At 46.8% G+C, this 27,941-nt stretch overlaps 1 protein-coding gene across 1 annotated transcript; it reads right to left on the bottom strand.

The window, feature by feature from the left end:
- Positions 1 to 2,405: 2,405 nt before the first annotated feature.
- On the bottom strand, positions 2,406 to 6,989 carry LOC123059780 (U-box domain-containing protein 4). The gene is made up of 2 exons (XM_044482267.1): positions 6,583 to 6,989; positions 2,406 to 3,597 (listed from the first exon to the last, which is right to left on the bottom strand). Exons 1-2 carry the CDS (start codon positions 6,879 to 6,881, stop codon positions 2,796 to 2,798), a joined length of 1,101 nt encoding a protein of 366 aa, XP_044338202.1. The 5' UTR covers positions 6,882 to 6,989; the 3' UTR covers positions 2,406 to 2,795.
- Between the last annotated feature and the right edge of the window lie 20,952 nt (positions 6,990 to 27,941).

The following is a 27,941-nucleotide window of genomic DNA, read 5'->3' as shown; positions in this document are numbered from 1 at the left end:
ATACGGGGGCAAGGGGCACCCCTAGACACACAAGTTGATCCACGTGATCATATTCTTAGCCGTGTGCGGTGCCTCCTTCCACCATAATCCTCGATAATATTGTAGCGGTGCTTAGGTGAAGCCCTGCGACGGTAGTGCATCAAGATCGTCACCACACCGTCGTGCTGATGGAACTCTTCCCTGACACTTTGCTGGATCGGAGTCCGGGGATCGTCATCGAGCTGAACATGTGCTAGAACTCGAAGGTGCCATAATTTCGGTGCTTGATCGGTCGAGCCGTGAAGACGTACGACTACATCAACCGCGTTGCACTAACGCTTCCGCTGTCGGTCTATAAGGGTACGTAGATCACACTCTCCCCTCTCGTTGCTATGCATCACCATGATCTTGCGTGTGCGTAGAAATTTTTTTGAAATTACTACGTTCTCCAACAGTGGCATCCGACCCTAGGTTTTATGTGTTGATGTTATATGCACGAGTAGAACACAACGAAGATGGGCTGATGACACCACACCCCTTGGCATCGTCTTGCGCCACTGGCCTCAGGTGCGTCATCGATAACTGGATCTTGTGGGAAGCTTCGGTTAGGAGGAAGAAGGATTGAACCGGATCACATGTCAAAGTTGAGGATGCATCGATCGACCAATAACTGGACCTTCCGGGAGGCTTCTTCAGTTAGGAGGATGATGAAATTGGATCACATGCAGATGCAGATGCGCGTTACCATCACCGGCTGCAACGTGCTACTGTTGAGAGAGAGCACATCAACACGTATGCTTTGCACTGCCCGCCCCCCTGAATCCTGCGGCTGCCACGGATCTCATCTGGCTTTGCTTCGGACCACTGTGGCATGCTCTTGTGGATCGATATAAGCTACTAGCAGTGAGCAGTCCTACTACACTAGTAGTATTAGTTTTTACAACTTACCACAGCTGGACACGCTCTTTATATTTTTTTTATGCAAGGAGTGCATAATAATCATATGTTTCTGTACGTATATATCAATTACCAAAAATAAAATTAACATTCAAATGCCATTTGTCGTTCCCCGCCAAAACAAATGCCATTCATTGTGATATTATGCGGACTATGGCTCAACTGGAGTAGAATAAAAGCTGGTTCTAGCACTGAGGGATGCAGAATTTCTTGGTAGTTGCCAAATGCTTCTTCTTCTTAAGTAAATAAAAGCGCTTTTTGGAGCCTAGGAGCAGACAATTTGGCTAACTAAGCATAGCAGGCACACAAATAGAACATATAATATTATTGCAACAAGACGATTGTTTTTGTATGTCACGTCATGTCCAAAACAAAACAAATTCCGTTCGGTCCACCGACGAGCCCAGCACTCGTCTCGCCCAAGCCGCCGCCGGCGCGTCCGACCGCTGCCAGACACCGGCATATTCCGATCCTCCCCGACGACAAGAATGGCGGCGGCGTGATTATCCTAATTAACTAACTCTTTAGCAAAGCAACACATCTTCTGGCATTAATCAGAATCTAAAGACGCGGCCGCTGATGAGATGCAAAAACGAGCATCGCAGACCCAAGCTCCAAGCAAAAATTACAGAAAAGTAAACCAGCAACGTTTGATCAAAGCAACGGATAATAACGGAAAGGAAAAGCCACATACATGATCAGGTCATGATGCAGGGCAGGCATCTCCCTTTGAGACGCAAAGAGAAAGCAGAGGCGACCAATCGGCAAGCTTTCTTCACGCGGTCAAGTAGGTCATGATCACACCCCTAAACCAAAGCAAAACAAACCACTGGCCAGCCAATGAGAGAATAAAGATTTTTTTTAGAGACGGCGAAAGAGAGCAACTGGTTTTTTATATACCTATTATATCTAGATTATCAACATGCTTTTTGGTCCGGAAGAGACTATGTTATTGGCTGATGAAGAGTCAAAATGTTCGAAAAATAGAACTGGCTGAAGTTGATATGATCTAGTACCAATGAAAGACTAACCTTTGGTACAAAATCCAAAAGATGCTATAGTATATTACTAGGTCATGAAGAGAGTGTTCAGCAGGAGCTGAACAAAAGAAACTAGCAAGATAGATCATGGCTGCAGTATGTTGCAGTTCCATATGGTCTAGAATTGACAGCTTAAGTTTTTAACCCTTTGGTACATGGAGAGAATAGGTTGGGACAATGAGATGAGACAAGTTTAACCTGAAGCAGAGTACACCATAACAGACCTTACAAGCCCAAACCAGTACATGGAGAGAACTAGACAGATCTGACTGCTAACTAAACCAAGAATGTGTAAACCTGGTAAGGCTCCAAAGGTAAAGCAATTAGTGGGAACTAAGCATTAAAAGTGTGATCAGAAATGAAGTACACTTAGCAAATAAACCTAAAGATAATCAAGAACAGAGCCAGGTTTTTTCAGACACGAAAGAGTGGGGAACTTTAACTTTATATCATTCATGTATGTACAATCCTTTCTTCAAAGGAGATGTCTCTTTCTTTTCTTTTTCTTTTTTTCTTTTCCATTTTTTTGTTTACACATTTTCCTTTTCGTACATGCACAAAACATGGGGAGGGGAAGAAAATTTGTCCTTTCTCTTTCGGAACAGCACACAAGATCGCAAGCGGAAAAAGGAACTATGTCATCATCAAGAAGCTTAAGAGTGTTTGAGGAGCGCTTACACCAGTCACTCGGTCCCGTCGAGGCCTGGACCGGCATCTTCCAGCAATCTCAGTTCTTCGTTATTCTTCTTCTCCGCTATTTTCTCTACTTCATTCCATTGCAAGCAAGCAAAACAGGTGAAGGTTGAAGCACCATCATCTTCAAGCGAAGGAAGCCCGGCGCTGCAGGTGCCTCAAGCTCTGCTCCATGCTGACCTTCACCATCTCGGCGAGCATCTTCTTGGCTTTCCCACCACGGTCCTCCCCATCGATCTGAGAGGCGATGTTGCTGACGATGTTCTCCAGTGTGTTCGGCTGCAGCTTCGACCTCGAGTACGGCGAGTTGCGCAGCAGGTCCAGGAGAGCATGAGCCTTCACTCTGGACTTGGGGGTGCCATGGGCGGTGAGCTCGAGAAGGCTGGGGATCGCGCCTTCGTTCAGAATGGGGTCTCTGTATTTACTGCGGTCGCTCTCGCACATCGTGAGGAGCGCCCCGACGGCGTGCTCTCTGCCTTGAAGGGAGCCTTCCTCGAGCACCTCCACGATGGTGAGCACTCCGCCTTCCTCAGAAGTCAGGGCCACCCGGCCATGATCGAAGGCGAGCAGAGATTCCAAGAGGGCGCAGCACTTGTCGGTTGTTTTGGAGGACCTCTTGCCACACCTCAGCAACTCTAACAAAGGGGGAATGGGCTGAACAGAAAGGATGGTTTGGAGGTTATCTGCAATGGTGGAGAGGTTGTAGAGCGCCAACACAGCATCATTCTTGGCCTGCGGATTCCCTTCTTTGAGGACCTTCACAAGGAGAGGGATTGCCCCGGATGCGCTTATGATGGGCTTATTTGTGGATGAGGCTGAGAGAGTGAGGATTGCAGCAGTTGCATACTCCTGCAAGTTGAGATCGCTCGACTGCAAGTAATCAAGCAGCGGCTCAAGCGCACCAGCGTCCAGTATCTTGATCTTATTCCTGCATAGATGAAACAGTAAATGTTTAGGGACAATGTGCATGCATCATACCAAACCCTACTGGCAAATATAACTAAGCCAAGACATTTCAGATCATAATCATATAGACAGAGAACATTTGGGCAAAAAATAAAAAGCGGTGTACCACACGTTCACAATGATGATTACATTGCTAGCTTGCATGTATTAAAGAAGTTTCATCCATACGTAAGCTATGTCAGAGACGACTTAGGAACAGTACAAGGTCCACAATAGGGCCCGGTTAAGTGCTAGACAATGACGAAACAGTGATCCTGTACTCAGTAGACAGTTAGGCCAGCTATTGCAGAGATCTAAATTGAAGGCTCTGCTGCTGCTAGGATGGTGTCCAGGACGGCTGAGAGCTGGACATGTGAATTTTACACCAAGATGGGAACCATGATGAAATAGTAGTACTATTGTATACCTTTGAATGTTCCAGTTTAAATCTAACTAGCCAATTACTCGAATCCCTCGCAGATACTTGATTAATCCACTGACACGGGGTTACAAGGTTAGGGTAGCAACAAGGAGGGCGATACGACGGCCGGTCAGTCTACAGTTGTTGGATGCCCCCACGCTGGTTTAATTGGTTCTGGTCATCTGGTGATTACTCATTTGCAACATCAGATAGTCCTCTTTGATTCAAAGGATTTTTAAAGGAATTCTGGATGATGCAATCCCAAGGATTTTTTTCTCAATGGGTTGTTTGATTCAAAGAGGCCCTTAGTGCTCACAAAGGGAAAGGGTTGCTATGAACCCATGGATACAGAAACGGGAGCGGAAATTTTGAAAGAATGAGAATGGATTTGGCCTCAGATTAGCATTAGCACATTGATCCTCGCCGCCGGCAACACGAGTAACACCTACTCGATACGCACAGTTGTTGCCGAGGCTCACACCATACGCTGTCATCACCGGCAAATTCATCTCCGCGAACAACAAAAAACCTACCCACTGACGGGAAGAAGAAGAAGAATCAAGAAGTGCGCAAAACGGGCGAGAAAGAACCACAACTCAAATCGGAACAAAACCCCAAGACTCCCACGAGATGAAACAACGTTATACGGGAGAGCGGCAGTAAGATCGAACATCCAAGAAGAAGAAGGAAATCGCGGCCAGATCCGCAGAAAGGACTCAGTGGCGGCCGCCCCTGTGCCCTCTGGTGAGGTTAGGGTTTTCAGATTGGTGTGCCGTGCGGTCCGCTTTAAAAGGGCTCTGGAGGATGGACGGATGGGCCAAGAGCAACGAGGAGAGTGCGGCCCATGGGCCGAGAATAAACAGAGCCTGGTGGTACTTATCGGCCGGCCTTATCCATGGCCGTCTGAACGGACGGAACCAGATCTGATCTGATCTCTTTTTTTTTTTTTTTTTTGCGGGGGGATCTGATCTGATCTCGAGAAGAATCAAGACAAGAACTTGATTCCCTCATCGCTGTTGGCACCGTTGACATCACCAGACCAAATGGCAGTGAAAACTTAAAAAGCAAGGCACAGAGAAGTGAAGGATCGGCTCAGCTCTGAACAGAACAGTGGGCGATGAATTTACCTTACCCGCTTGTTCACCCTTGAGGAAACAGAGTAAACAGAGGGGCACATACATACACGCAGGAAGGATGGATGGGGTCTGGGTTGATTCAGGTACGCAGCACCATGCTTGTCTCACCTGACCGACTCCCATCTCCTAACCGCAGGTTGGTATCAGTATCAGCCTATCAGGCCTACCACCAACGACCTATGAGGTCAACATACTCTACATTTGTAAAATTGTAAAGCGGGTATGGGAGGCGAACTGTATGTATGTCTGTATCTTGACCGCGGCAGTTGGAAAGGGGCGAAAATATTAGGCAGCAGCCCAGGAATTCTCTTCTCTGCAAGAAAGAAGAAAGAAAGACCGGTTCCTTCCTGATGCTAGATTTTTCTCGGAAGCCGCCCACCGGGATACGGTGGTTGGCCAACTTAGGTCAGCGTCCAAATCAGGCCAACAGTCTGCTCTGCTCTAAACCCACCGTCTTCTTAGCTTTCCTCTTTGCTGCAATTTCTTAGTAGAAATCTATACCGTCCCTTGTAGGGAGGAGGAGTAGGGGCTGCGTCTTGGTTGAATGGTCACCGGAATGAAATCTGTGTGCCACCAGCAGATGCACCGCGCGTGGAAGGGAAGAAAAGAAAAGGATGATGATCGATGATGCCTTACCTGCTAGTGCAAGATGATGATGTTGATCCTGGTGATCCTACACTAGAAATCTAGAAATCCTGGGACCAATCGAAAACAAACCAGAGCCAATCTTTTTTTGTGGCGGAGGACCTTCCCACGGAAGGGTTGAGGAGGGGGAGATACTTTCTGATTGACGGGCGGAGGAAATCGAATTGCTAAGCCGCCACGACTAAATAAACTATCCATTCGATTGGGACCAAGAATTGTACGCCCAATCAAAAACAAACCAGAGCCAGTCCAAAAACCAAATTCAAATAGGCCCGTGCAATAGCTAGCCGATAAATTCCAAGAAAATTCTGCACGCTCGCTGCAAAGTCAGCCACGCAATCAATCGAGAAGGAGATTGGTGACTTCAGCTTATAAAATGAATTCCAACTTGTTTGCGGAAATTTGACAAGTCAATTGGGAATTGAACAAGGAAACTGTCGGCGGCGAAAATATCTGAAATTCGAACCGCTTCTAGCGAGCCAGCCTAGGCGGAGATTACCGGCTTCATCAGGGAGAAAGGGGACAAATTTCCGAACTTCTTCAAATCATTTAGGTAAAATAGTAGCAAATCTAAGCAATTGGTGGGGTGAAATTTTTTAAAAGACGATAAATACTGCCAAATAATATATCGGGAGGGAATTCGACGATATCCGAAAATCATGGAGATTAATTAAGTTTCAAAAGCAGAAATTAATTAGCATCGGCGCTACTGAGGGAGCAGGACAGAGGATAAGCAGGGGGAAAGGAAGGAAAGGGGGCTACGCACCTCTCGTCGCGGACGGCGAGGTTGAGCAGCGCGAGCAGCGCGGCCTCGCCGGCGCCGTCGGGCGCGCCGGACCGGAGCATGGCGACGAGCGGCTCCACGGCGGCCGCCAGCTTGCGGCGGTGCCGGGCGGAGGCCCGCGTGAGGCGCCGCACCTCGCGGGCCGCCTCCACCTCCCCGCCCCGCACCCGGTCCACCAGCGCCCGCAGCGCCGCCGTCTCCGACGGCCGCTCCGCCGCGCCGTGCTGCTGCCGGTACCCCGACGACGACGACGACGGGCTCATCGGCTCCGGTGACTCCATCTCAGCTCCGGCTTCAAGGGGGTAGGTAGCTCCGCGCTATGCTCGTCTGTGTCTCCTCTCTCGCGTTGGCGTCGCTCGCTCGCTGGTGGGATGCGAGGAGGGAAGGGGGTCGGGCCGTCGTGGTCTTATTAGGGGAGGAGGGGAGGGGAGCACGGGCGGGGGTGGATGGCGACGGCGACCTCAACGGGGGAGTAACGGCGACGGCGACCGCGCCGTTCCGTTTCGCTGGCTTTCCGTTCCGTCGAGCGCTGTGCGTGTCGGCCGCGGGCATGGGGAACCGCGGACGGCCACATATGCGGACACGTCGGCGCCGCATGCCATGACGCGTACGTATCCCCCGCAATTAAATTTCTACCGTTTACTCCGTATGTGATACTCCCTCCATTTCAAAATATAGTTCGCCCGCGCTTCCCGAGATTTAACTTTGATCATAAATTTAACCAACGAGACCAACTGTGGCAGAAGAAAAAATTATATAATTGAAAACTTCTTTCGAATACGAATTCACTGATATAATTTTTGCCCCCGCCGCAATCGGTCTTGGTAGTTAAATTTACGATCAAAGTTGAAGCATGTGGATAGGAAGCACTACATTGTGAAATGGAGGGAGTATGTTATTAGAAAAGAAAAAAGAAATACCCACATGAATCTCCGCATAAGATCAATGACACATGATGTAGATGTGCAATATTTTTTTTGTGTGCTAAGTAGATGTGCTTCAGTAAAACTGGTAAGAGAAATATGTTCTCGTTAATTAGGTAGGTGAACATGGTACTCATTTACATTCTCATTAAATTTTTGATAAAATATACTATTTTCCACTCAAATGTTAATAACATATATTTTCAATTTTTTTCTTGTTTTGATATACACATGTGGTAGGATGGTCAATGTCGAGTGTGCTACCCACAGATATCTGAAGCGACACGTATCCAAGAACAGAGGGAGTAATGAGTTTTAATTACTATGCTAGAAGGAGCTAGGAGCATTCGATATGTGGTGTCGGATGATACACATATGTGACTCAAAACAGTTTAATTGCAATCGCTCACTCTGTTTTCAGCCCTTGCACAAGGTTTTGTGGCACGTCTGGTTGTAAAATGTGAAGTGGAATGCAATACAATGGTTTTGGGGTTTTAACGATATCGACGCGTCTGCTTGGTCGGATGGAACGAAACGAGAAGGTTCTGTGAGTGGAATATTTCCTCGGATGTGTTGGTAACACCGAATCTGACCGAGCAACTCATTCTCGATCACACAATCTCGCACACTCCAAATCTCACCTGATAAACACACAAAGAAGGTTGCACAAGTGGGGTATCCATACCTTTCCTATGGAAGTGGCGACATGAGTCGTATTAAATTCATTCAGTTCAATGCTTCCAAACAACCCAACCTTGAGATCCAACCATTCAATAGTAAGAGTGTCTAATTTATTATCAAGATGAACACTATACTCATTTACGATTTTCATTAAAAACTTTTATGATTAAATATTTCCCATCTTTTTTCTTTACCTCTGATACACATACGTGTACGATGATCACTGTCTCTATCCTAGAGACCACCACGCCAGCGTCTAAAACGAGATGTATTCAAGAATAGAGGAATTAATGGAATTTAATCATTAATTACTACGGGTAGGAAATGAAAACATTCGACGACATGCAATGTAGGATGAGGGACATGTGTTACTCACGATGGTTCAATCGGGTTTTTCACTCTTTCTTTCTCTGAATTTCTCACTCCAGTTAGGACTTAGGGTCCTAGCCCAAGACTTGTGGTGTGTTTGGTTGTAGAATGAAATATTTCTCACTCCAATTTGTTGTAAGGACATCGACGTGTTTGGTGTAGGAGATGGACCAAAATAAGATGGTTCTACGGAATGGAATATTCGCCTCGGATGCAGAATGCACTCGTAGCACCAAATCTAGCCGAGCAACTTGTTCTCAGACATACGTCTAGCATACACCAAATCCCACTCGATAAGAAACAAAGAAGAACACACGAGAGAGGTATCCACACCGTTCTTTTGGAAGCGGCGATGTGAGTCATTCGGTTCATCGTTCTCAGTCATATGCCTCGCGCACTACAAATCTCATCGGAAAAAACAAAGAAGACCGCATGAGAGGAGTGTCCACACCTTTCCTATGGAAGCCGTGAGGTGAGTCATATTCATTCGGTTCCATCGTTCTCAGTGACACATGTCGTGTACTTCAAATCTCACCTGATAAAAAGAAGAGCACACGAGAGGGGTATCCACACCTTCCCTATGGATGCGGCCATGTAAGTCATATTCATTCGGTTCCATGTTTCCAACTAACCAAACCTTGAGATCAAAAGAAATGTGTAAAATGATATGTATTCAAGAATGGAGGGATTAATGGAATTTAATCATTAGTTACTAGACGTAGGATATGCAAACATTCGACGACATGCAATGTAGGACGAGGGACATGTGTAACTCATGATGGTCCAATTGGGGTTTTCTGTCTCCGCATTGCTCACTCCACGTAGGGTCCTAGTACAAGACTTGTGGTGTGTTCGGTTGTAGAATGAAGTGGGACGCAATGAATAGTTCCAATTTGTTGTAAATTCATCCACGTGCTTGGTTGAGGTGATGGAGGAAAACTAGATTGTTCTACGAGATGGAATATTCACCTCAGATGCGGGATGCACCAGTAGCGTGGAATCTAGCAGACCAATTCGTTCTCTAACAGACATCCAACGTACGCCAAATCTCATCCAATAAGAAACAAATAATAATGCACAAGAGGGTTATCCATACCATTCATATGGAAGCGGCGATGTGATTCATTCGGTTCATTGTTCTCAATCACATGCCTCGCACACTACAAAACTCATCAGACAAAACAAACAAGACCGCACAGGAGGAGTGTCCACATCTTTCCTATAGAAGCGGCAAGGTGAGTCATATTCATTTGGTTCCATTGTTCTCGGTGACTCATCTCACCTACTTAATCTCAACCTATAAAAAACAAAGAAGGCCACACGATAGGGGGTGTCCACACTTTTCCTATGGATGCGGCGATGTCAGTCACATTCATTTGCTTTCATGTTTCCAATTAAAAAATCTAAAACAAGATGTATTCAAGAATAGAGGGGTTAATGGAATTTAATCATTAGTTACTACATGTAGGAGCTAGAAATTTTTGATGTCATGCAATCTAGAATGAGGAACATGTGTAACTCAGGACATGTCAATTGTTTTTTTGGCCCTTTCTCTCTCTGAATTGCTCACTCCACTTAAGGTCCTGGCGCAAGACTTCTGATGTGTTCGGTTGGGAAATGAAGTGGAATGCAATGAAATTGTTCCCGATATGTTGTAAGGACATCGACGTGCTTGGTTGAGTTGATGGAACAAAAAGAGATGGTTCTACGGAATGGGATATTCGCCTCGGTTGAATAATGCATAGGTAGCACAGGATCTAGCCGAGCAACTCGTTCTAGATCTTGCGAGAGGGGTATCCACACCATTCGTGTGGAAGCGGCTATGTGAGCCATTCGGTTCATCCTTCTCAATCACATGTGTCGCACACTCGAAATCTCATTGGAAAATACAAAGAATACCACACGAGAGGGGTGTCCACACCTTTTCTATGGAAGCGGCGAGGTGAGTCATATTCATTTGGTTTCATCGTTCTCCGTGTCACATCTCACATACTTCAAGTCTCAACCGATAAAAAACAAAGACGACCACACAAGAGGGGTGTCCATGCCTTTCCTATGGATGTGGCAATGTTAGTCATATTCATTTGGTTCCATGTTTCCAATTAACCAAACCGGTAGCAAACGAAACATCTCAAGCGAGATGTATTCAAAAATAGAGTGATTAATGGAATTTATCATTAGTTACTACCTGTAGGAGTTGGAAATTTTCGATGACATGCAATGTAGGATGAGGAACATGTGTAACTCATGACGGTTCGATCGATTTCTCTCTCTCTCTGAATCGGCCACTTCACTTTGGGTCCTAGGGCAAGACTTGTCGTGTGTTCGGTTGTAAAATGAGGCGGAACGCAATGGAATTGTTCCAATTTGTTGTAAGGACATCAACGTGCTTGGTTGAGGAGATGGAACAAACGAGGTAGTTATACAAAGTGGAATATTTTTCTCCCATGTGGAAGGCACCGGTAACACCAAATCTGGCCGGGAAACTTGTTCTTGGCCACATGTCCCATGTACTCTTAATCTCACCCAGTATGAACATAAAGAAGGACGCACGAGAGGGGTATTCACACCTTTACTATGGAAGCGACGATGTGAGATATTCAGTTCCATTGTTCTCAGTCACACGTATCACGTACTCCAAATCTCACCCGATAAACAACTAAGAAGACCGCACAAGATGTGTGTCCACATCTTTTCTATGGAAGCGGAGATGTGAGTCATATTCATTCGGTTTCATTTGTCCAATTAATCAAACCCGTAGATTAAAACAAACATCGAATTCTGATGACATGAAGTGTAGGATGATCAACATATCTAATTTTTGTACTCAAACGAAACCATGACATTTCGTTTGACTTGCTTCTACAATAAGTAAAAAAGTGCATTTGATGGCTTTGCCTCGAGCAGCCCGGAATGGTATGGAGATACCAATCCTTCTACTCCCAGGTGCATACAGTAAATTTTTCAAAAATAGTGAATTAAAAAAATCTGAATTTTTTGTGAGAAACATTGTTGAATGTTTCATATGTGTGCAAAGTTGCATAATAAAGTAGTAACATTTATGGAAGTGTAGGTAAAAGAAGCATTTGAGAGTGTTGCTTTTCTATGCAAACCATTAGGAAGGGATGTGTCACGAAACTTTGCAAGCAGCTTAAACATTCAACAATATTTGTGTCATTTTTTTTATCTTTTTATTTACTGTTGATTCATGTGTGTATGCACTCGGGAACCGATACTCCACGTCTGAGACTGATGGTGAGTGGCTATGGCCTTAGAGAAGAGGTCAAAAATTCCCGATCGAAGAAAGGGTGGGTGGAGCTAGACGTGCAGATCATCAAACTCAGACGATGATACTACTACTATCATACATCAAAGCTTGCGTGTATCCTAGCCCATACGCTGATACATACTTATGGTTGACGACCAGTTCTTCCCAGGATGGATGACTCATTCTTGTCAGCCAATTGGCAACAAGGCCCCCATGCATGGATCAATCGAGAGATGACGAGCAACACCATGTATGTATGTAGCTTACGTGGATTAGCTACATGTAGGAGTTGGAAATTTTCGATGACATGCAATGTAGGATGAGGAACATGTGTAACTCATGACGGTTCGATCGATTTCTCTCTCTCTCTGAATCGGCCACTTCACTTTGGGTCCTAGGGCAAGACTTGTCGTGTGTTCGGTTGTAAAATGAGGCGGAACGCAATGGAATTGTTCCAATTTGTTGTAAGGACATCGACGTGCTTGGTTGAGGAGATGGAACAAAACGAGGTAGTTATACAGAGTGGAATATTTTTCTCCCATGTGGAAGGCACCGGTAATGCCAAATATGGCCCGGAAACTTGTTCTCGGCCACACGTCCCGTGTACTCTTAATCTCACCCGGTAAGAACACAAAGAAGGACGCACAAGAGGGGTATTCACACCTTTACTATGGAAGCGACGATGTGAGATATTCAGTTCCATTGTTCTCAGTCACACATATTGTTGGAAATATGCCCTAGAGGCAATAATAAAAGGATTATTATTATATTTCCTTGTTCATGATAATTGTCTTTTATTCATGCTATAATTGTGTTATCCGGAAATCGTAATACATGTGTGAATACATAGACACCAACATGTCCCTAGTAAGCCTCTAGTTGACTAGCTCGTTGATCAACAGGTAGTCATGGTTTCCTGACTATGGACATTGGATGTCATTGATAACGAGATCACATCATTAGGAGAATGATGTGATGGACAAGACCCAATCCTAAACATAGCACAAGATCGTATAGTTCGTTTGCTAGAGTTTTCCCAATGTCAAGTATCCTTTCCTTAGACCATGAGATCGTGTAACTCCCGGATACCGTAGGAGTGCTTTGGGTGTACCAAACGTCACAACGTAACTGGGTGACTATAAAAGTATACTACGGGTATCTCCGAAAGTGTTTGTTGGGTTGACACGGATCAAGACTGGGATTTGTCACTCCGTATGACGGAGAGGTATCTCTGGGCCCACTCGGTAATGCATCATCATAATGAGCTCTAAGTGACCAAGTGTCTGGTCACGGGATCATGCATTACAGTACGAGTAAAATGACTTGCCGGTAACGAGATTGAACGAGGTATTGAGATACCGACGATCGAATCTCGGGCAAGTAACGTACCGATTGACAAAGCGAATTGTATACGGGGTTGCTTGAATCCTCGACATCGTGGTTCATCTGATGAGATCATCGAGGAGCATGTGGCAGCCAACATGGGTATCCAGATCCCGCTGTTGGTTATTGACCGGAGAGCCATCTCGGTCATGTCTACATGTCTCCCGAACCCGTAGGGTCTACACACTTAAGGTTCGTTGACGCTAGGGTTGTAGAGATATGAATATGCAGTAACCCGAAAGTTGTTCGGAGTCCTGGATGAGATCCTGGACGTCACGAGGAGTTCCGGAATGGTCCGGAGGTGAAGAATTATATATAGGAAGTGCAGTTTCGGCCATTGGGAGAGTTTCGGGGGTCACCGGTATTGTACCGGGACCACCGGAAGGGTCCCGGGGGTCCACCGGGTGGGGCCACCCATCCCGGAGGGCCCCATGGGCTAAGTGGGGAGGGGAACCAGCCCATAGTGGGCTGGTGCACCCCCCTTGGCCCACCCCTGCGCCTAGGGTTGGAAACCCTAGGGTGGGGGGGCGCCCCACCTAGCTTGGGGGCCACTCCACCCCTTGGCCGACGATCGAATCTCGGGCAAGTAACGTACCGATTGACAAAGGGAATTGTATACGGGGTTGCTTGAATCCTCGACATCGTGGTTCATCCGATGAGATCATCGAGGAGCATGTGGGAGCCAACATGGGTATCCAGATCCCGCTGTTGGTTATTGACCGGAGAGCCATCTCGGTCATGTCTACATGTCTCCCGAACCCGTAGGGTCTACACACTTAAGGTTCGTTGACGCTAGGGTTGTAGAGATATGAATATGCAGTAACCCGAAAGTTGTTCGGAGTCCTGGATGAGATCCTGGACGTCACGAGGAGTTCCGGAATGGTCCGGAGGTGAAGAATTATATATAGGAAGTGCAGTTTCGACCATCGGGAGAGTTTCGGGGGTCACCGGTATTGTACCGGGACCACCGGAAGGGTCCCGGGGGTCCATCGGGTGGGGCCACCCATCCCGGAGGGCCCCATGGGCTAAGTGGGGAGGGGAACCAGCCCATAGTGGGCTGGTGCGCCCCCCTTGGCCCACCCCTGCGCCTAGGGTTGGAAACCCTAGGGTGGGGGGGCGCCCCACCTAGCTTGGGGGCCACTCCACCCCTTGGCCGCCCCCCCCCTAGGAGATCCCATCTCCTAGGGCCGGCGCACCCCCTACGGGGCCTATATAAAGGGGGGGAGGGAGGGGCAGCCGCACCCTTGACTCTTGGCGCCTCCCTCTCCCCTGCTACACCTCTCCCTCTCGCAGAAGAACGACGAAGCCCTGCTGCGGTGACTGCTGCATCCACCACCACGCCGTCGTGCTGCTGGATCTTCATCAACCTCTCCTTCCCCCTTGCTGGATCAAGAAGGAGGAGACGTCACGCTGACCGTACGTGTGTTGAACACGGAGATGCCGTCCATTCGGCGCTAGGATCTCCGGTGATTTGGATCACGTCGAGTACGACTTCCTCATCCCCGTTCTTTGAACGCTTCCGCGCGTGATCTACAAAGGTATGTAGATGCAATCCGATCACGCGTTTCTAGATGAACTCATAGATGGATCTTGGTGGTGGAGCTAGACGTGGAGATCATCAAACTCAGACGATGATACTAGTACTGTCATGCATCAAAGCTTCCGTGTATCCTAGCCCATACGCTGATGCATACTTTACGGTTGACGACCAGTTCTTCTCAGGATGGATGACTCATTGTCGTCGACCAATTGGCAACAAGGGCCCCATGCACGGATCAATCGAGAGATCACGATATATATATGGTAGGCAACTAACCCACATACGTACCATGCATGGGCATCTAAAACGCCGACCCTCAAATAGTCATCATACGTTCAAACCGTGCGGTCTGAACCGTGGAAGCCATCCAACACGACTCCGTACCGGCCCGCTCGACGGTCCGGATGCACTTTCACCCGCAAAGTGAAGACAAATTATGTGTGCGTGTGGGGGGGGAGGGGGGAGTCCGGACAGCAACCACGTTGGACTCCAACACCACAGGCCCACTAAATCCGCCCTTCCGGTCTCATTTTCTTGCACTCTGCCACTCCTCCCCTTTACTTTGCATCCGCACCCTCCTTCTTTGACGCAGATGTTGTACCTATCCGGCCGCTATACAAGCATTGCCGGACGTTCGGAACTAGCTAGCACAGGCGCGTCTGCTCGCCTTTTACGATGACGTTGTCCACACTGAAGCCGTTTGTACCTAGTACACTCCTCCACCCTGTCAACAACCTCCATGGCGGATTGACAACAAGCCTCCCTTGCACTCCGCCACACTCATTCTCGTCAGCCAATTGGCAACAAGCCTCCCATGCACGGATCAATCTAGAGCTCACCAGATATATATGATAGGCAATTACCCCACGTACGTACCACGTAAGATCTCGTGACAGTGAAACGGCGCGCTCTGAGCTGGCTTAAGTGGAGTTGTGTTAGCCACACAACAAATGGCAGCTGATATCAGCAACCAGATATTCACAATGATGATTAAGGCTAGATATGTTGATGCTGTCACCATCATCGATCGATTAACCTGATGGCCAGGCTAGTACTCCGTACGTTGGAGGCCGGCCGGCCGGCTTGGTCAATCAAGGCAAGACAAATTAACTAATTATTAGGAGTATTAGTCTCCTCAGACTGCTACGTACTTCTTCCGTTCTAAATTACTTGTCGCAAGTATTGTTGTATCTAAATGTATTTTAATTTTAAATACATCCATTTCTGCGACGAGTAATTTCAAACGGAGGGAGTATTAACCAAATGCGACTAATCTTGGTAGTAATATAATCTTCAGTTCCAGTTGTTCAGCCGGCACGCGCAGCATCGTACGTCTTGTTATGCAGTTATTAGTCATATATATATAGTGCAGGTTACACTCAGAGAGCATGGATCCAACATCGTCAGTTATTTTTTCTTGTCCATCCATGTAGTGCCGGCCGTCAACAGATTTGAACAAATCAGCTAGCAGCTTGCATCGGTGGATCATGGTGCTACAGTGGTCCGCATCAAAGCCGGACGCAGGGGGTGCAGCGCAGGTACAGTGCGATGCAAGCGTACATACGTGTTCATGTGCATGTGCTCTCAACAGTAGCAGACCAGCAGTGCACATTACATTACAGCTGGTGATTGCAGTGTGCCACATCAGCATGCGTGCTTCTCATCTGCGTCTCCATCCATGTGATCCAATTCCATCCTCTTGCTCTCCTCCTGCCGAGGCAGCTACTGGACTCGTATTTTGTGGAATATACCTGTTGGTATTTTATATTGGGAGTAGTTCAATACGGCTAGTACCTGTTTGGTTATAGAGCGATCATGCGGTAGAGAAAAGATTTTCAGGAAGATGCATGAGACGCTAGACCGTGTAGTCCGCTAGCACTACATTGATTAATACATCATGGATCATCACAAACAAAAGGGGGCTAATCTGACCGTCGTCCAAGATATTTCTAGCTAACTACTTAATCGAAGCCCAAGCGCACGCAGGCAGCATGTACATGTCTTACATCACGAGACGGAGGAAGTACTAGGAACGAAGCGAGTTTTTGAGTTTTCCTTTACCCTCTGCTGTCGGTGCGAGGCCTACATGAAATGATTCTATTTTGCCGAACACTGCCCGAGCTTCTTCAGCAAGATGGAAAGCGATCGATGCGATGTCCGGTATATCTAAGGTTGGTGGCACGTCACATGCATGGTCCATCTCATCTCAGTGTGTGAATCCATCGCCAACCTCACACGTTTGTGATTAGTTTGTTTGTTCAAGGGCCGACTGTGCCATGCATGTGTGCCCACGAGTTCCATGCGTATAACCTCGTGACATAGGTACGGTCATGAGCGAGCAGGATCCCCAAACTCTTCATGACGGCACGACGGACTGTTTAGGCTCTTTGGAGAGCACTAAATTAGTTCTCTGGTTTCATTAGTTTGCCATGTTTTCGCATGCAGCATGGATATGCTGATATGCAATTTTACATATATGTACCCGCAAACAAAAAGCTGCAATAAAGAAGGAAAATTCCATATTGTCATAACTCATAAGTAGTATAGTCCCAATGGGATTTCGGTGGAAGAAATGGAAATTCAATCATCCTCCAAGAGGAAATGACTATTCCTAGATATTAATATTTATTTTAGAACAACCTTGCTTATGGGAATCAATTAACAAGATGTTAATTAAGGGAAAATCCTACAAACCTCATGAAGACGTGTTTCCGCTGGTTGGGCTGGCCCAGCAATGTGTTTTTTTCCTTTGTTGTCTATTTTTTTGTACCATTTTCCTTTAAAAAATTCTCTTTATATTTGAGTTTTTTTCCCTGTTTCGATTTTTCACTTCTATTTATCTTTCTTGTCTTATTTTTTGGGGAAAGTATGTAATTAATATTTGAAAAATATATATTTGAGGTATGTGTTTTCTTTATCTTTCAAATCTAAGCACAAGTGCACGCATGCAGGGAGCATATACATGTTTCTACTTCGAAGCGAGTTTTGAGTTTTCCTTTATATTGTTTTGTCCGTGCGAGGCCTATAAGATGATTCCGTTTTGTCACACGAGATGGAAAGGTGATCGATACAAAATGCACGTACACGTGCGTGCTATCCGTTGTAGCTAAGGTTGGTGGAACATCACATGGTCCATCTCAGTGAGTGAATCGATCGCCAACCTTACACGTTTGCGCTTAGTTTGTTCCAACGATAGAGGGCCGACTGTGCCATGCATGGATGCATGTGACATGCACACCAGCACACGTAGTGTCCTAACGAATTTTTGATGAAAAAAGGGAAATTCAATCATCCTACAAGAGGAAATGGCTGCTCATGTGTCCCTCCATTCACAAATATAGGATGTTTTATTTTTTCCTAAATCGGTTGTATATAGAATTATAGACACGTTGTAGTGTGTTTGTTCACTCATTTTAGTCCGTGTATAATAACAAACATCCAAATATTCAAAATAAATTATACTCCCTCCGTTCCTAAATATAAGTCTTTTTAAAGATTCCAATATAGACTACATACAGAGCAAAATGAGTGCATCTACACCCTAAAATATGTCTATATACATCCGTATTTAGTCCATATTGAAATCTTTAAAAATACTTATATTTAGGAACGGAGGGAGTATTTGCAAACGAGGGAATAATGTTTATTCTAGAACTACCAAGGTGTGTTACTAGTTGTTTTAAGAACGAACTAGATGTTAATTAAGGGAAATTCCTACAAACCGCATGAAGAAGTTTTTTCGCTGCTTGGGCCAGCCCACTAATGTGCCTTGCTGTCTCTTTTACTACTAAGTTGCACGTGCTTTGCACGCTAACCTGTAAAGCACGCGCTTAATTGATGAATTAACCACGGAGCACATTGGAGAGTTTTATATGTTCGCATTTGGAAGCTCATCTCCAACGGCATCCAATGCCCATTTTCTTGGTTTGACTTCGTCTTTGATCAAGCTGACAGTTTGGAAAGCTTGGGCGCCTTCAAAATGCAATTTTTTTGCTTGGCAAATGATAAATTGCAAAAAAGAGGATAGCCTAATTGTAGCTTTTGCCATCTTTGCAAATGTCACATGGAGACCTCGGGACACATCCTATTCCAATGCCAATATACACAAAGAATTTGATGCATGATCAAAGATTGGCTTGGAAACAAGGACCTCGACCTCGGAAACTGGCATCATTCAACTCCACCCACACTTGGTGAACCAAAGCGGTCGACTCAAATGAGCAACCAAACAATGACATGGCTTATCTTCTTAAGTGCGTGTCATGGGAGATTTTGAATGAGGAATGCTCGAGTTTTTCGCAATTTTGCATCTTTGGCTACGTTTGTATTTAGCAATATCAAGAAAGGGGCTAGGTTGTGGTATATCACCGAGGTGAAACACTTAGGGGCGATCATTCCTGGAGAGTAGTTTTTTTTATGAATTTGCTGGAGAGTAGTCTGTTTGCTCCTTTTTTAATACGACCTTGTACATGCTCTTTACTCCTTGCTCATTTAATGAAAATGCAAAGCTTTAGCCTTGCTTAATAAAACCTTTACCATCTAAATTACTCCCTCCGTTCCTAGATATAAGTCTTTATAGATATTTTAATGTGGACTACATACGAAGCAAAATGTGTGATTATACACTCTAAAATATGTCTATATACATTCGTATGTAGTTTTTATTGAAATCTCTATAAAAAGACTTATATTTAGGTACGGAGAAAGTATGACATAGTGAGCATATTAGAATGTGAAGTATCTATTTAGTTTCTTCTATGTTTATGGATTGATAGAAATCTCTGTCTTTGCTTAGAAAAATGTGACTCCTACACGCTAGCTAGATTAATTGGCCGCAAAATATCCTGGATAGTGGTGCGTCATACCCTTTTTCTAATGCGGCTGAATCATAGTACACCTTTTCTTTTACATCAAAATCGTAGTACTCCTAGTTATGTGATAAGACAGGTATTGGCTCGGTCAAGCTAAAAAAATCCATCCATTGGGACCGGCCAGCCAGCGGCAGATGGGTAAGTTTCTGGAACCTAGCTTCTATATTTTTTTTAAGGGAGAAATACCGTAAAGCTTCTATGTGGTTCCTGCAGCTGGTTCAATGTGGACGTGCGACTCACGGCAGGAGAGGCGAATCCGGCGCATGCTAGCCATTGGATATGTAGTGCTGACAATTGATGAACGGTAGATGTCAACCTAATATGGGAAATTAACGGCTCCAAGCACCTCAAAAGCGTTTTGGCGGGGAAGCTGGGAGGGAAGTGGTAAATCCAAATTCAAAACTGCTACACTATAGTAGTAGAGATGTTCTCATTTTCCTTTTTATCTTTTCTCTTTATATTTGGGTTGTGTTTCTGTTTCATTTTTTCACTTCTATTTATCTTGCTTGTTTTTTTTTGAGAAAGACAGTACTTCATAGATTAAGGAACATCAGAATACAGTTCGTCCCGGATGCAATCCGGAGCCACACCACGGTAAAAGCAGTTTACAGCTAGCTCACAGCTCCGTGCTAGTTTATGTGCCGCTACATTCAGTCCACGCTTGACATGTGAGAAAGTACAGTGGGTAAAACTAACAGCCAGAGACTTGATGTCGGAGACAACGGCGCCCACACTCGAACGATCTTGGACAGGAGACCTGATCTTGTTCACCATAGAGAGGCAATCTGACACTAGACTGATATGCATGAAGCCTTCAGCTTGGCAGATGTTCAAAGCGTGCCGAATGGCAAGAGCCTCAGCAAGCTCTGGTTCAGTAATACCAGGAAACACTTCGTTGCAAGCAACAAGACAGTCCCCACTGTGATTTCGAACAACGACACCAATACCCATCCGTCGAGTCGAGGGGAACAAGGCGGCATCAACATTGACAGCAACCGTGCCCGCAAGTGGCGGAGTCCACCGGAGAGTTGAAGAAGAGGACTCACGCCTAGCAACAGGCCCGGGTTTTATGCAGTGTTGTCTCACCATTTCCACATAAGCTCGAATTTTAGCGGCAACTCTCCTAGGCTGCAAAAAAATACCATTGTTACGAGCATCATTCCTCGCTTCCCAGATGTGCCAAAGGGTAATAGCCATAACTGTAGCATGAAGCTGGGATTCACGGGTGAGGAAATCAAACATCCATTGACGGGCATTCCGAAGGTCTTTTCTACACAGCCGGAGTCCAAAGCTTTCTTTAACACAGCTCTTGAACAAGCAAAAGGGCACATCAGAAAGAGGTGCTCCACACGCTCAGTTCGGTTGCAGAAAATATAACCGTTATCGGCTGGGATGTGGCAATGCACTTGCTGGTGCCCAGTAGGTAGACAATCATGCGCGACGCGCCACAGAACAATCTTCATTTTGTTTGGGCAAATGACAGCCCAAAGGGCCTTCCAGTTTTTCTCTTGCAACTGTAGGTTGGAAGCCAGCCCCTGCTCCTTTCCACTTTTAGAGGAGAAGAAAATCTCACTTCGAGCCAGATTATACCCAGATTTGACCGTGAAGATTCCGAGTTTATGATGTGGCCAAGATAAAAAATCCTCTCCACCATGTCGGCTGACCGGGACTTGCAAGATTTGGTCAGCAACAGCATCCGAAAAGAAACTCCGCACGGTCTCCTCATCCCACGCCATCAAGGAGTCCGTCATAAGGAACTGAACTGTAGTAGTAGCAGTTAAAGGGAGTTTGCTGCTGAAAGTTCCAGAGGGGAAGCCCGGAATCCAGTTGTCTACCATGATCTTGATCCTGGCTCCATTGCCGACACCCCATCGAACCCCTTTCCGAATTAGCTCTCTCCCAAACAGAAGGCTCCGCCATGTGAAAGAGGAAGACCTTGGCTTGGTGGCTTCCCAGAACTCACCACCAGGGAAATAACGCCCCTTCAACACCCTTGAGCACAGAGATCCAGGTTCGGTGAGAAGACGCCAACACTGACGAGCTAACATCGCCTGGTTGAACAACACCAAGTCACGGAAGCCCATACCACCGAGGAACTTCGGAGTTGAGATCCAATCCCACGAACGCCAATGCATCTTCTTATGGCCGTCTTCGACACCCCACCAATGGTTGGCGATGCTGGTCTTCATTTGCTCACAAATGGAGACAGGGAGTTGGAAACAACTCATAACATAGGTTGGAATAGCTTGAGCAACGGATTTCAGCAAAATTTCCTTTCCAGCACGCGACATCGGTCTATCATTGCAGCCATTGATCCTCTTCCAGACCCGGTCAGGCAAGAAACTGAAAGAGTTGGTGGCTGCCCGACCAACCTCAGTGGGCATACCGAGGTATGAGTCATGCAGAATTTCATTGTCAACCCCAAGGTACCCCTTCACAGTTCCCTTGACACCATCAGGGCAATGCTTCCCAAAGAAAATTGAAGACTTCTGCAAATTGATCTTTTGCCCAGAAGCATCACAATATTGCTGGAGAGCAGATTTGAGAGCTTCCACACTTCTATTATCACTGCGTGCAAAGAAGATGCTGTCATCTGCAAAAAGCAAGTGGGAAATAGGGGGCCTTGCATACCATTTCGGATCCCTTGTAGCTCGCCAAGGCTCTCCCTCTTTTGCAGTAAACTAGACAAACCTTCAGTACACAGTAAGAACAGATATGGACTGATGGGGTCTCCTTGACGGATCCCCCGGGACGGCACCACCGCAGATGTAAGCTCTCCGTTGATCTTCACCGCGTATCTTGCCGAGGTAACGCAGCGCATCACAGTTTGTATTCAAACAGGAGCAAAACCCAACTTTTGCAGACACCCATGGAGGTATGACCACTCAATGCGATCGTACGCCTTCATCATATCCACTTTGAGAGCAAAGAAGGGCCTCTTGGCATGTTGCTTTCGAACCGTATGCAAACATTCATACGCCACTAGAACATTGTCCGTGATCAAGCGGCCTGGCACAAATGCACTCTAAAACTCCGAGACAATATCAGTCAAAAAAACCTTCAGCCTATTGGCAAGAACTTTAGATGCAAGTTTGTACAACACGTTGCACAAGCTAATAGGACGGAACTTGGAGAGGTGCTGGGCGTTTTGTACCTTAGGGATTAAGACAATGATAGAGTCGCATAGTCCTTCAGGTATAGCCTCACCACTCAAGAAAGAGCGAATAGCATCGCAAATATCATGCTGGAGCAGATCCCAGTGAGTTTGATAGAACATAGCCGGTAGACCATCCGGTCCAGGGGCCTTTGTAGGCCCCATCTGAAAGAGAGCCACTCTGATCTCCTCATTACTATAAGGTTTGCACAGCTCAGCGTTCATGTTGTCATCAACCTTCCTTGGGATAGCATCCAAAACACTCTCCATAGAGAAGCAGTCCTCAGCGAAGAAGAGATTCTCATAAAGCTCATGTACCATCTCTTTCAACCCAGCCTGTGAGACACATTTTGACCCGTCCTCCCGCACAAGGGCCTTGATACGATTGGTGCGTCGTCGAGCAGAGGCCCGAGCATGGAAGAATTCCGTATTACGATCTCCCGCCCGGAGCCAGTCGATCCGAGACCGTTGGCGAGCCATGATTTCCTCACGCTCAAACAATTCACATAGCTGACATTCCAGCTCGCGCTCTTCCTTCAGCACAGCCGCATTCACTGGTGACATGCGCAGAGTCTTGAGTCTCCTTTCGGCCCTCTGGATAGCACGACGAACACAGCCAAAGGACACCTTGCTCCATTCCTTCAGAGCACCGGACACATATTTCAAACCAGACCATGTCTCCCGCAGTGAGTGAGCTCCAGTACCTTGAGCCCTCCAAGCGTTCTCCACCACCTCAGTGTAGTCTTCAGCCCGACGCCACATAGCCTCATAGAGGAACCCATGCTGCACAGGAGGCTGGTCCGCCAACACACGCTGGGAGTCGAGGGAGATGGCCACCGCATAGTGGTCAGAGGTCGTAGTAATAATGTTCTCCACTTGATAAAACTCAAACCGTGCGGTAAAATCTCCATTAGCCACGGCGCGATCAAGTCTGACACGCACATTACATTGCGCGTCTTGCCGATTTGTCCAGGTGAATTTCCGTCCAGAAAAACCAAGGTCCACCAGCTCGCAGTCATCAAGATAGTTTCGAAAAAGCTCCATCTGAGCATCAGATCGATCACGAGCACCAAAGTTCTCATCATGGCAAAGAGCCTCATTGAAGTCACCGCAGCAAATCCATGGGCCCTTCCACTGCCGGGACAGCCTCCGCATCAAACTCCAAAATTCATGACGGAGCTCACGCTTAGGTTCCCCATAAACAAAGGTCAGCGGCCAAGGAGCCAGGTCGTCCGATGAGACAATCACATCAATGCAGTGTGAGTTGAAACCCTTCAGCGAGACTGAATATGGCAAAGACCAAAAAAGAGCCAAGCCTCCACCGAGGCCCTCAGAACTAACAACAAAGGAACTAGAGTAGCCTAACGACCACATAAAATTCATTGCTTTACGATCCACCATCTTGGTCTCCGACAAGAAGAGGATCGAGGGTCGGTAAGTCTTCACTAACCAGCGAAGCTCGCCTACTGTCGCATCCGACCCCAAGTCGCGGCAGTTCCAGCACATAAGGCTCATTGCGTGTGGCGGGGCTGCTCCGCAGCCGCCGCCTGATCCGCCGATCGAGAGGGTGTGGGTCTCAGTTTCTTGTTGGTGTCACTGGATTGGTTCTCCCAGGTTTCCAGAGTCCCATCAATTGCTTTGGCTGAGATCACCAAAGCAAGGGCATTATCCACACTAGGCAGCTGCTCATCTGCCCCAGAAGTGGACGGCTGGTCCTTCACCTTCTTTCTTTTCTGCCCAGTCATTCCTTTCTTGGATTTCGGACCTGGAAACAACTCCTTTCCCGGGCCATCAGAACGACCCCTGCCTCGGCCACGATTGGAGCGTCCCCGACCCTGGGTGGACATCCGACCACCTTTGATGGGGGAGGAGACCTCCCCCTCCTCATCCCCCTAGTGGTCGTACCAAAGTCCTTGGCTTTACTACCAGCCGCAGAAGAACGAGAGCCCCCTGAAGGGACCCTGTGACTAGGAGGCTGGGAATCAAAACCAGCCAACGAGGAGGCATTGCCTGACCTTGCTCCGTTTGACTTCCGTAGCCGGTCATCGATAGCACACAGTTTCTTTGCTGCATAAGGCAGCTCACCATTAGCATCACGCTCTGCGGGGGTAGGACACAAGATTGAGGAGTGCCCGAGCAGCCCACACGAGAAACAGTAGAAAGGAAGTCGCTCATACATCACGGCATAAGTTTCAGTTGTCTTGAGCTTAGCTGAAGTTACTGTCACATAGCGCACCAAAGGTTCCTGCACGACCACTTCGGCTCTGACCCGCATAAAAGCACCCCAGCAGCGCCCACCTGAGTCTGCCTCGACCCGGAGGATAGTTCCGATTGGCTTGGCAAACTCCATGCCCAACTTTGAGTTCATCAGTCTTGGTGGGAGTGCCATAATCCTGGCCCAAATGGCCAGCCGGTCAAAATTAACCTGCATCGGCTGCACGTCCGCATTATAATTCTTGAGCAGGACGGCGTGCTTGCCGACCACCCATGGTGAGTTTTCCATCACACGCACACGGTCCTCTCTTGTACCGAATTCTGCAACGAACAGATTGTCCCCTGCGGGGTGGAATAGCAGCCCTTTCGGATTGCCCCAAGCCGGCCTCATCGCCGACGCGATCGTCTGAATGTGAAGAACACCAGGAGAAAGTACCTTCCCCACCAGCGCACAATCGGAGTCAACCAGATCGGCGTCGTCTTCATCGTCCAGCAACACAGGTTGTGCCTCGACTGCTGTCAGGCGCAAGCGCTCCAGCAGATCTTCTACAGGTGCACTGGAGCCGGAACCACCCGTCTCCCGCACCGGTTCAGAGAGCGCCGCAACCTTCCCCAAGCTGGAAAGCAGCGGCCCCGACGGGGCACCGCCGCTGCACGGGGTCAATCTGGCGGCCGCCTCATCACTCTTCCCCTTCTCCTCTGTAGCCCCCGCCATGAGCACGCCGGCAGATCCCAGTCAGCAATGGCCAAGGGTGGGCAGCAATGCAAGGATTGCCCCGAAATCACCCCGAACCACGACCAGCTAGAAATCTAACCGCCGCACCGAACAGCTAAAGAAATAACAGATGGAGGTGGGGGAGCAAAGAAGGAGATTGCAGACCATGTGCAATCCCAGGCGGAGATCACCTCCAGGGGGCGCTAATCGCCGGCGCACAGCGACCCGAGGAGAGCCATCAGATCCATCCGCCGCCCAAGCACGAGCGCCGGCGGGGATCGAAGATTCGGCCCCAAAATCGCCTCACAGTACTGTAGCGAGGGGATACGTACGTGACCTCATTTGAGATCATTTATCTTGCTTGTTTTATGTTGTGGGGAAGTATGTAAACTACATTTTGAAATTACATGACTATTTATTCTAATGCACATGAACAATATATGGATATAGTTCATATGCACTGCCATCGATCCCTTTGGCTGTTAAAAGAACGGAGTTGACGGAGCGTGGTCTTCCTCCAACCTCGGGTTGCTCTCTTGGCTTCACCACATCCTTGGAAAAATTTGGAGTTCGCTGGCGCTGATGCTCAAGCTTGTTCTTGGTGCATTTGAATCTTCTTTAGCTTCTTATATCTTTGTCATTTTATATATATTGTTCTTTCGGTTGTAATGTTGAATGGATTGCTCAGTTGTTGTTTTATTTATAAAGCGGAGTGAAATCCTTTTTAGGTATGTAATCACACGACTGCGGGTGTTAGCTTAATTTCATTCGTACTAACTTTTAAGGTGTGCTAGCTATTTGTGCCTCAGAATATCCACGCACGCGTGACGGCGTGAGGTAGGAGTACTCCCCAACAAGTACTCCACTACTGGATTACTATAGTTTACACGTCCTTGGCCAGCTAGCTTATACAGACAAATTAAACATATAAACTAGTAAGGGAGTCGATCTGGCTTAATTTGAAATAAGCAGTACTCCTTCCTCGTGGCCGTGGATTGGCTACCCGTTCCATTGATCTTAATTAGATGTGTGCTTACGAATCGCCTTGTGTCACCGTGTCTATAGCAAGGAGTTAATTTGGAGCCAAATGCATTACATTAAGGTTGTCTTAAAAATGTAACCACTCATTCAGCCTGTGTCCACCACTGATAAAGACCGGTGTACTCCAGTTACTAATTAACTACCTCCCTCTTTCCTACTCTTTTCTACTGATCGGTCTTTCATAGTACTAGCTCCAGTTACTGTTTGCCTGTCGCCTTACGTTGGGCGTTTCACAGTTGCAACATAATTAACCAAGTCGTATTGGTGTTGCTTGAAAGATACAGCCTCCTTGGTTAATTTAATTTTATGACAAATTAAGTTGACTAACGAATGAGCTGAGTTAATTTTACGTAGTTGATCTTTGATCTGTGCACAACTTGTCGCTAGAAAACATTAATCTTGCTAGCAGATTAGTTTTTAGTATTAATAGAAAAGAGGGGATTCTATTCCATGGTCGGCCTAGTTGAGTTGGAGCTGACATGTAAATATCAAATCTCTTATTCCAGCTGTGGATCCATCCACCGGTCGATGGACCTGCTACATGTAGTATATGGAATCTCGATCGATCCCATTCCCCAAAGACTCAAACATATTTTACAAGGCTTAATTTTTGACTTTGATTAGGGCTCCGTTATTTACTCAGATGATTTTACTATGGTATTGATCTTGGCCGTGGCGTGGGTTAGTAATGGAACGGGGCAGGTTATATGATGCAATGATGTCAGGCTAGCGTGGCCGTTAAGCAAAAATGATATTCCTCCTCTGGCTTGGGTTTGCTTGAGAGTTATCCATGGATCATGGATGCCTGCCTCATCAGACTCCAAGGTTGTACGTATACCAGTTCTTCATTATATTAATCCTATCGATGCTCGATCGAAACCCACTGGCAGCTTAATTGCTTATCCAGCAGGGCTATTCTCCATTGGTTGAATCCAAAGCTTGCTTGCTTGCTTTTTCCCTCCGCTTTTTTCTTGCTGCCTTCCTAACAAAGCAAGTTCAATGCAAACTTTACAGCTAGCCAACATGCACAACGAGTATACTATGTTCTTAGAGATGAAATGTACTGCGCATACATTTCAGTGATAAATGCCTTGCTCATGTTTCACACTAGAAATGGATAAAACCCAAAGAACCTAGATGAAACAATTTAGCTAGATCGGGTAGCACATCTCGCCTAATTGC

This window comes from Triticum aestivum, chromosome 3A (assembly GCF_018294505.1).
Source record: "Triticum aestivum cultivar Chinese Spring chromosome 3A, IWGSC CS RefSeq v2.1, whole genome shotgun sequence".
Lineage (NCBI taxonomy): Eukaryota > Viridiplantae > Streptophyta > Magnoliopsida > Poales > Poaceae > Triticum > Triticum aestivum.
The sequence above is the reverse complement of the archived record's forward strand: the minus strand, read 5'-3'. Positions and strand labels throughout refer to the sequence as shown.